The 10,671-nt window shown below is 34.0% G+C and overlaps 1 protein-coding gene across 3 annotated transcripts; it reads left to right on the plus strand.

Annotated features, from left to right (window-relative positions):
* Positions 1–772: 772 nt before the first annotated feature.
* LOC120086216 (putative disease resistance protein RGA3) lies at positions 773–5,419 on the plus strand. Of its 3 annotated transcripts, none has more exons than XM_039042752.2 (3): positions 773–4,501; positions 4,599–4,653; positions 4,971–5,419. In XM_039042752.2, the coding sequence occupies exon 1, from the start codon at positions 1,026–1,028 to the stop codon at positions 2,391–2,393; it is 1,368 nt and encodes a 455-aa protein (XP_038898680.1). In that variant the 5' UTR covers positions 773–1,025; the 3' UTR covers positions 2,394–4,501; positions 4,599–4,653; positions 4,971–5,419. The 3 variants fall into 3 exon arrangements, with proteins under 3 accessions (XP_038898680.1, XP_038898681.1, XP_038898679.1); XM_039042753.2 differs by having other exon boundaries at positions 4,994–5,419; XM_039042751.2 differs by having other exon boundaries at positions 4,599–5,419.
* Positions 5,420–10,671: the final 5,252 nt, after the last annotated feature.

Consider the following 10,671-nt stretch of genomic DNA (forward strand, 5'->3'; position numbering starts at 1 on the left):
GACATTTTACTATAATTGAAAATATTTTCAGAAGTTTTGCCCATTAAAACAATTACCATAATTTAAAGTCCTACAGAATCATACATAAATTTACTTTTACCATTTATCTTTTTTATTACAAATATATAAACAAGTCTCTTTAATTTGAAGAGTTCACTGAAAATCCTAATATTTTGGCTTTTTTATTGTCTTTTTGTTAATTACTTTTTCTATTTTAGAATTATTTTCACATGAATATTGGAGTGATTTTCTAACTTGTAGGTATAAATACTATTTAGGTTTAGATCTTTTATATTGTTTTATTTTTTTTAAAAAAAAAATCTTGGACTTAATAGATTTCTCTAAAATTCTAAAATTATAAATTTTGTGACAAATAAAATCATTTTATAAATTTAGGAATTCGAAAAAAATTAATTCTTAGGACTCCTTTCATATCTATATGTGCATCTATAGTATATATAAAAGACATCATGTGGAGAACTTTTTGTTTCTATTTTACCCTTTCATTATAAACATTTTCTCTATTAATTTGGTGGTAAATTTTGTCATTCAATAATAAGTGTATAGGTTTCTCCAATAAATTTATTTTAATCTTAATTAAAACTATGAATTGTTTCTTCAATTTTGCTTTCTCGGGTTGAATTAAAATAAGAATGGGAGGGTTTCAAAAATTCAATTGAAATTATATATTTATACTCTATTTAATTAATTAAAGTAATAGCAAATTAAATGATTTGTAATGGGCATGCATTGCAATTACAAAATCTATCATCATCATGAATAATATATATAGAGAATATAAGATATTTAAAATTTTGATCACGAGTGTAACTCAACTATCATAATACTTGTACTATCGACCCAACGACCAAGGATCGAGACTTTTGTATTACAGAATAGTAATAGACGACAACCAAAGTCTTCAGCTTTATCTTACATTTACCCAAACTCACATCACACACTTGTTCATCACCTCTAAACTATTGAGCAGCCTGCTTCCAAAGCTCCCTCCTTTGTCATCCACCATGGCTGAAGCTATTCTCTTCAACGTTACTGCAGACATCATATTCAAACTGGGCTCTTCCCTACTCCGAGAGTTTGGATCGCTGTGGCGTGTCAAGGATGACCTTGACAAACTCGAAGACACTCTTTCTGCCATTCAATCTGTGCTTCACGACGCAGAGGAGCAGCAGTCCAAGAACAGTCAAGTGAATGATTGGGTTTTAAAGCTTAAGGATGTTTTGTACGAGATTGATGACTTGATCGACAAGTCGTCTTATGAAACCTTGAGAAGGCAAGTTCTAGCCAAAGACCGAAGAAAGAGAAAACAAGTATGTACCCTCTTCTCCAAATTTAAATTTAGTTGGAAAATATGTCACAGATTCAAGGAAATTAGGCAGAGGTTACAAGCTATTAATGATGATAAAAATCAATTTAGCTTTTGTAAGCATGTGATAGAGAAAAGGGAAGACGAAGGGTTGAGAAAGAGACGGGAGACTCACTCTTTTATACTTGAAGAGGAAGTGATTGGTAGGAGTAATGACAATGAAGCAGTCATAGATCTTCTACTAAATTCCAACACCAAAGAGAATATTGCAGTAGTTTCCATTATTGGAATGGGAGGATTGGGAAAGACTACCCTTGCTCAATCTATTTATACCCATCACAATATGACTAAGAATGGGTTTCAGTTGAAGTTATGGGTGTGTGTTTCCGAAGAATTTGATCTGAAAGTTATTATCCAAAAGATAATAGAGTCTGCAACTGGGAAGAAGCCTGAATCATTCCTACAAATAGATTCATTACAAAGTGAGCTTAGAAAACAAATTGATGGAAAGAAATATTTGCTTGTTATGGATGATGTGTGGAATGAGAAAACAGAGGAATGGTTACATCTGAAAAGATTGTTGATGTGTGGTGCAAAGGGTAGTAGGATTTTGATCACAACACGCAGTGAACAAGTTGCTAAAACTTTTGACTCTACTTTCGTCCATTCTTTACGAATTTTGAATGCACCCAATTCTTGGTTATTGTTTCAAAAGATGACAGGTTTGGAAGGATATTCAGACAATCAAGAGGAGCTTGATGAAAAGGATTCAAATTTGGTCCAAATCGGCAAGGAGATTGTATCAAGGTTAAATGGTGTTCCTCTCGTAATAAGAACCATTGGAGGACTTTTAAAAAATAACAAATCAGAAAGATTTTGGTTGTCTTTTAAGGATAAGGAACTTTACCAAATTTTGGAACAAGGATATAATGATCTAAAGGAAATAAAATTCATTCTTGAGCTCAGCTATAAGTATCTCCCAACTAATTTGAAGCAATGTTTCCTCTATTGTGCTTTGTTCCCCAAAGATCATGAAATTCAAAAGGATGAACTTATATTACTATAGAGAGCACAAGGTTTCATTCAATCAAATGGTAATAAAGATGATAACCTCATTGATATTGGTGATGATTATTTCATGGAGTTATTATCAAGGTCATTTTTTCAAGAGGTTGTAAAAAATGATTTGGGAGACATAAAAGCATGTAAGATGCACGATTTGATGCATGATATGGCTTGTTCGATAATGAATAATGAATGTGTGTGTGGATTGATCAGAAATGTCATCGATAAAAGAACTCGTCACTTTTCATTGGAAGAATATTGTCATGAAAATCAACTTATGGAACCATTATCTAAGGCGACATATTTGAGGACACTTTTTATTCGAAATTGTGCTGTTGATTCCCCATCGAATTTGGAAGAAATCTTTCATAATATTTCTCGATTGCGAGCATTGTGAGCATTAGACTTAAGTTTTGGCTTAAATACAAATAATTTGGAGTTTATTGGTAAGTTGAAACATTTGAGATATTTGAGGATTGTGGGGAGAATTACATATCTTCCAGATTCTATTACGAAGTTGTATCATTTAGAAACATTTATCATTAAATGCTGTGATCATTTAGTAAATTTATCCAGTGTAGAAAACTTGATTAACCTTAAGCATTTGGATCTTTCAGATAATTTTAAATTAGAATCTCTTCCCGATTCTATTACTGAATTGTGTAAGTTGGAAATACTTATCCTTCAAAGTTGTAGGATAGAATTTCCCAAAGTTGTAAAAGATTGGAGCAATCTTAGGCAACTTGATCTTACAGACAATACAAGTATAGTATTCCTTCCTGACTTTATTACTCAATTAAATAATTTGGAAACACTTATCCTTTTTCGGTGTATAAATTTAAAAGAATTGCTGGAAGATACTAAAAGATTGATCAACCTTAAGCATCTTGATTTGAGAGAATGTTTTAGTCTCACTCATATGCTAGAAGGGTTAGGTGAGCTAACTAATCTTCAAACAATAAATCAGTTTGTGTTAGAAAAGAATAAGGGCTGTGAATTAAAGGAGTTGGGTGGACTTATCAAGTTGAAAGGAATATTAAGTATTCAAGGATTGAAATTTTGTACAAGTATTGATGGAGAAACGAAGGGTAAATTCTTGCAACTAACGTCAGGTCTTCAAGAGTTGAAATTAGATTGGTGGAAACAAGGTGCACATAATGAACTTACAAGTTTTGAGTTGGACGATGTGATCTACGAAAGTGTTTTAGATTGCTTACAACCACATTCAAATCTTCAAAAGATATCTATTCATAACTACGGTGGATTGAAGTTATGTAATTGAATATCCTCTAATTTCCTCGGTTGTCTTGTCACTATATGTTTTTCTCATTGTAATAGATTGCAACATCTCCCCCGATTCGATCAGTTTCCTAGTCTCAAGCATCTTGAGCTTGATTACTTACCCAACGTCGAGTACATTATTGATGTCAACAATGATGATTATGTTTCTTCATCAACATTTTTTCCATCCCTCGAGGAATTACGGATTTCGAAGATGCCTAAGTTGGTGAGATGGTGCAAGGGTACAACTCCTATAATATTTCCTTACCCTTTTGAATTAACTATTAATGATTCTTCTCCTCTGCATGTGTTGAAGTCTTTCCATGCACCTAATTTGAAGGCATTGCGAATTGGTCTGTCAGATGATGAGTTGGATGTTGTACCATGGAAAGATTATGAAAACCTCACCTCTCTACATCTCGTCTTTGTGAGTAATTTGGAGTACTTGCCCGAGTGTTGGCAACATTATATGAAACCTCTTCAACATCTTTCTTTAGATTCTTGTGAAAATTTGAAGAGCCTACCAGAATGGATTGGTAACCTCACCTCACTCACAGAATTATATATTCGTAATTGTGAAAAGCTAACTTCGCTACCACATGGAATTGGCAACCTCAACTCACTCACACGATTGGGGATTGATTCTTGTCGAAATCTAGCTTCGCTACCAGAAGGGATTCGACACATCCCTAATTTAAAATGCTTAGACATTGTCGAATGTCACATATTGGAAAAAAGCTGCAAGGAAGACACCGGAGAAGATTGGCCTAAGATTGCCCATATCCCCGACCTACGAATTTACTACACTCATTATTGACTTCCAAAAAGGTATGCAAATCAATTCTCTCATTAGTTTTATGTAGATATTACTCTTTGAGAAAGCAATACTTTCAATTTAATTTCTTTTACTTTTCTCTTTGTGCAGGCTACAACTGTATATGAAGTATATATGTCATATATGCACCATCATACCATACATGGTTGTTTTCTTATGTCATTAAATCTTTTTACTGATTTTGATGGTAGTGATTGTATAACTGTAGATGAATCTCTAATGTTAGCGATTTTTATCTGAGAAGACTGCTTCAAAATACTTTGGAAGAAAATTGAACAGATAATCACATAATGGGTAATATAATATTGATAAAATTGATTTCAACTGATTATTATGTAGACATTTATAGAACTAATTACCAATTTGGGATATAATGATTTTGGGCTTTGGTGTTCATTGTACACATTACTTGTTGTTTAATCTTTACCATTGAAATTGAGATTGTTTTTTGGAATCTTACAGTACTTTGCACCTTGCTTAAATAGAGAGGAGAATAGCAGCTGCTTGTGGAGGGACGAACTAAAGAGAATTATCCAAAATAAAATTTAATGAAAGAGTGCAGTTTAAGCTATGGAAGACTTTCATTCTGAAGAAGTGTAAGCTCTTCTTTTGGTCAGCTCTCTATGGTGAGGTGAACACTGCTGATAAGGTCCAAACAATAAATTCCAATATTTCTCTTTGTGGAATAAATTTCTATTGGGTTTGGGATATGTTGAGGGTGCTAAATATATGTTAACCTAGTTGAGATATCCGAGTGCACCTCCCGATCCCTCTTTATATATTCTCCAATTTCGTGCTAAAAAAAAGAGATATATTAGTTGTTGTGTACATGTTATTATTGATAGTGGAGATTTTGACTACGGTAACATGATTTTTTACTCCTCAATTTAAGGAAGTTTTCCATGTTAAAATTTGTTGGTGTTATATGTTTGTTTATTTAATTTTCAGCTTACTTAATTTCTACTAGATATTCAAAAAGAGATGAAAGATAATTTGAATGAAAGCAAAATGTGGTCAATTCAGCCAAGAAGGTCAAGGAATTAATAAAGAAGGATGTCTACCTCCTTAACTTTGCCTCCATATTTCCAAACATATGGTAGGTTATTTCAAGCGAGCGTAATTCAGTTGGTATCCGAATGTGAGTTAATGACCACGTAAGGATGTGGTTCATATCCCCAATTTTTATTTGGATTAGAAAATTCATTTCGGCCTTTAAAGGATATAAGACATTTGTAAAAGAATAAAAATAAAGTCAATATTTTAGATTTTAAACTAACTCGATTCATGCTTATCTTTAATTAGAAGCAAACAACCATATTTAAATGCAATGTCTTCATTGCTAGTTTTCAATGTTTTAAATTAGCAATAAACCTTGATTAGGTTTTGTAATACATCTCGTATCCTTATTATTTCTCTATTTGGTTAGTTAGGTGAAATACAATCATTAATTATTTCAACTTTATTGCAATATTGATTTTTTATTTCCTTTTGTTTTTTCATTTTTATTCTTCATTCATCTTTTTTCCAATCACTGTGGGATCATATGTACATGCACTGCCTTTTTCTTTTTTAAAGTTGATTTACCTTTGGAAAAAAAAAAGAGACAAACAAAAGAAAAAGCATCACACAGAGTGGTAGTGTAACATTATTATTTGATCAGCTCAAAGACCAAAACATTTTTTTATTTTTTATTCTTATAAATCCCAAACACATTTTTAATGAAAGCTAAAATTGTGGTATCAATAGTTACAAATGACAAATATTGAACCCCTTCATTCCAATTTCACCTCTGTTGAGCCTTCCTCCAAATTTGCTACACCAACTAAACTCGATAGATCACTTTTTTTTTTTAATTATTTTTTTAAATTTATCTATTGAAATAACAGAAGTACTTTTGATTATACTCACATGGTTTTTACTTCTTGATTTTGGGAGGTAAAAAATAACGTTGTTATTGTAGTTTATTGTTTTAATTTATATTCCCTAATTAATTCACTACAAGAAAATTAAGCTATTTCGACAATTTTTTATCGGAAGCTATAAAAAACCTTTGAAAAAGATATACATTTATTGAAGGTATTGGAAAAACCTTTGAGAAATATGTAGTTTTTATTGAAGGTAATAAAAACACCTTTGAGAAATATAACAATGTTATTAAATTTATCAAAGGATTTCAGAAAACCTGTGAAAAAATTTATTCTTAATAAAATTATTAAAGATGAGATTTATTTTAATAAAAAATATATATTAACATTTATCAAAGGTTGTTAAAATACCTTTGGAAATACTTACTTTTATCAAAGGTTAGTAGAAACCTTTGAGAAAAATATGCATTTGTAATAAGCAGACGCGTTGCGCTAAATGATGAGCAGACGATAGTCGTGCTGCGCTAAACGATGAGCAGACGCGCTACACGATAGGCGGAATACTAAGCGATGGGCGTTGAACGATAGATGCAGACACTGGGTGATGACGTTAAGCGATAGACGGATGCATTAGATGATTGAAGATGCGCACGACATTAAACGATGAGGAGTGACGTGCTAGACAATCGGGTTATACGATAGGCAAGGTACTACACGATCAGTGAATGCGCTAGATGATAAGTGTAAAATTTGGACGATAACACTAGAAGTTAAGCATAGAAGCTAGATGATAGCACTAGACGATAGCCGTGCTGAGCTAAACGATGAGCAGACGCGCTACACGATAGGCGGAATACTAAGCGATGGGCGTTGGGCGATAGACGTAGGCACTAGGCGATGACGTTAAGTGATAGGCGGATGCATTAGACGATCGTGAAGATGCGCGCGGCATTAAACAATGAGGAGTGACACGCTAGACGATCGGGCTATACAATAGGAAAAGTACTGCACAATCAGTGAAAGCGCTAGACGATAAGCGTAGAAGCTGGACGATAGTGCTAGACAATAGCCATGCTACGCTAAACGATGAGCAGACGCGCTATACGATAGGCGGAATACTAAGCGATGGGCGTTGGGCAATAGACGCAGACGCTGGGCGATGATGTTAAGCGATAGGCAGATGCGTTAGACGATAAGGCGTCAGTGCTAAACGATGGAGGTAAACGATGGGTGTGGTAGCTAAACGATAGGCTATGTGCAAGTGATATTTATTTATTTTTATTATGAAAGAATAGTCAAATTGATTATAATTTTGGGAATTATGTTTCCCTTTCAAGTAAAACATACCTTTCTTTAAGCTTTTAACCTACCCAACCCTAGCCGCTCTATGGAGTGACCAAAGAAATAATAACCAAAATTCCTGCCTTGCCCTGCCCTAGATCTCTAATTGCAATTTCTCGCTTTCTTTCATTTCTTTCTTAATCGATGAACCTCCGATTCCTCGTCTCAGTATCGACATGGCGCTGAATTTTGAATTATTTGCCCTCAATTCCCTCAATTCTATGTTCAACTTCTCCTAATCATCTTCCATTTCTATGCTTCTATTCTTCTTTTTCCTTCCTGGATGGAACTTCGTGTCGGCAATAAGTTTCGACTTGGCCAGAAGATCGGTAGCGGCTCCTTCGGGGAGATCTATCTTGGTTCGTTTGGTTTTTCTCCATTCCAGTTTCTCATTATGCTACTCTATTACAACAACTAGATTTTAATACTTCAATTCCATCTGCGGGTACTAATATACAGACGAATGAAGAGGTTGCAATTAAACTCAAGTGTTCCGATCTTAATTCAACACTACGATTCTAGCTTTGCATACTCTCTCTCTCTTCCTTCGCTTAGATGCGCTTATTTTCCCTTTCTTTTCCCCTCCGAGGTTGATGTTTGTGGTTATGAACTCTATGCATGGTTGTATTTACCACAAACTGTTCCCTTAATTACTGAGCCAACATTTGAATTATACTTAAGGTGCTACAGACTTTGGTTTTGTATCAGATATGCCAATTGGAGATGTTTTGAATGAGAAGAACGTTTATGTGTAAATTGATGTTTCTGTCTTCTTAGAATAGGAACGATTCATGTGGCACTTAAAACAAATAGCCGGAGTTTTCTGGTTTAGTTGAGTGGAACGTTGATCCTCTCTGGTTGTGCTACTTGGAGGGATAATGAATGCAAAGAATTTTAATGTTTGAATCGTTGGTATCTTCTTAGAGAAACAGTGATATGTGTGTCACTTGGCTAAAATAAAGCAAATAGATTTTTTTTTTTTTTTTTTTTTGTGTATTTAGTTAGGTTTGGATGCATAATTATTCGTTCATTGTGTTGGTAATGCTTCATTGAGCTGAATATTGTAGTCTTCGTTTTCTTTATAAGCCAGTTCATGTTCTTAATAAAACATAAATCTAATTTGCTTTAATTTTCTCATGTGCAGGAAAATGTCAAGACGAAGCATCCTCGGTTGCTTTACGAGTCTAAGTTATAAACAGGGAGGAAGTAATGAGATATTATTCTCCCTTTTTTTTTTTTTCTGGATGGAAGTAAAATTTGAATGAATGCTTTCTCCTATGACCCTTTCTTTTCACAATCTTTTATCTGAACTCTTATTCTGTTTTGCAGACGACTCAATGATAACCGATTATTTGCAGAGGACATTGTTGTGTATAAATTTGCGGGTGCTAGTATTTATTTTCGACCTTGCTACTTTTAGAAATTTCAACAAAAAAAAAAAAATTCATAACATTGAGATCGGATCCCGCTCATAGTTGGATGTCCGCATAACACCTGTGGGGGCAAGCCAAAACAAAGGGGGAATCGTGATCAACGCATAAACCAAGTGATCGCAACTTCGGTGCCAAATAAAAAAAAATGGGCATGAGTTTAGACTGAGAAAGAGCGCCTAGCTCATAGTTGGATGCTCGCATGACACTCGTGGGGGCAAGCCAAAATGAATGTTGGGCACTTGGATTAGTGCAAGATCACAAAAAGAATATCTAAATCGTGCAAGGATAAAAATCACTTGGAAACACCCTGGTTAGAGAAAGTTTGAAATGAATCATGCGATGTCCTAGAAACGAGTAATTTTTTTTTTTTTTAAGGTTAAACTTGTGGTCCCTAAATATTAGAACTATTTTAGGAAGAGACCAGGATAGAAATTAAGAAGGTATTGGTTCATGAAATTTGAATAAGGCACCTTGAGAAGTCTAGGTAGGGTAAAAGAGGTTGATTTTTTAAAGAAAATCTTTAGTTTATGCTTGAGGACAAACATTATTTTAAATTTGGGGGTGTGATAACGGGTAGAAATACAAGTTATTATAGCTCAAATAAGTAAAACAATGAAATAATGCGACGGTAAAATAAGCAATATCATGTCCAAAAGCGCTAAACTGAAAGGAATTGCGATCGCATGCGCCCATCGCATAAAAGCAGCTAATTTACTTGTTTTATGTAGGAAAAATGCGATGGCACAAAGTAAAATTGCGATCCAAAGGAATAAGGCATCAGCTTGCTTGAAGATTGCGACCGCAAAGTCATGTAGATTAGTTAGGGTATGGTCTTTCCAACCTTAATTATTAATTAGTACGCTTGATTGATTTCGATTTAGTTAATTGCCGGCATTTGTAGAGGCTAGTTAAATCGCATAAATTCGGTACTTATGCATGCATAATTCAAACGTATAATTAATTGGCAGAAAACGATGATTGAAATTATAATGAATGCTTATTTTGATCCGAGGACTAGATGAACTGATTCTTGTTTACATTTATCCGTTGCATTTCAATTTTGTGCATGTTTTCAAATTAATCAAAACCCAAAACCCCATTTTTACTATTTTTCCACAGTCAAATTTAATTTAAGAGAGAATTAATTTTGTGCCTCTCTGTGATTCGACCTCGTACTTACCACTATTGCCACGTCTTTGTAGTGATAGGAGTAGTTTGGTAGTATAAATTTTCTTTTGACCAAGTCTGGAGCTTATTAATGATGTAAGTTTCGAACTTGCCACCAGCTTTTACATCATCGTCATTCAAACAGTCGTGAGGTATTGTGATAAGGTCGTTATATGATGAGCCCTCTAATAGTGCGAGTATATCTATAAATGGTTGGGTTGGAATTAAGGATGATCATTGGTCGGTCGGAGTTGTTTTTCTGACCAAACACCACTGAACTAACTATGGTCGGTATAGTAAATATTCAAACCAACCTCGACTGTCGAGAAGTAAAAGTCGATTGGTCGGTCGGTCGAC

Source organism: Benincasa hispida, chromosome 9 (assembly GCF_027475165.1).
Source record: "Benincasa hispida cultivar pf3 chromosome 9, pf3_genome.v1.1, whole genome shotgun sequence".
NCBI classification, from domain to species: Eukaryota; Viridiplantae; Streptophyta; class Magnoliopsida; order Cucurbitales; family Cucurbitaceae; genus Benincasa; species Benincasa hispida.

What these genes read in the sequence shown, in the direction of transcription:
- LOC120086216 (XM_039042751.2), top strand. Translation starts at nt 1,026, where the DNA reads ATGGCTGAAGCTATTCTCTTCAACGTTACTGCAGACATCATATTCAAA.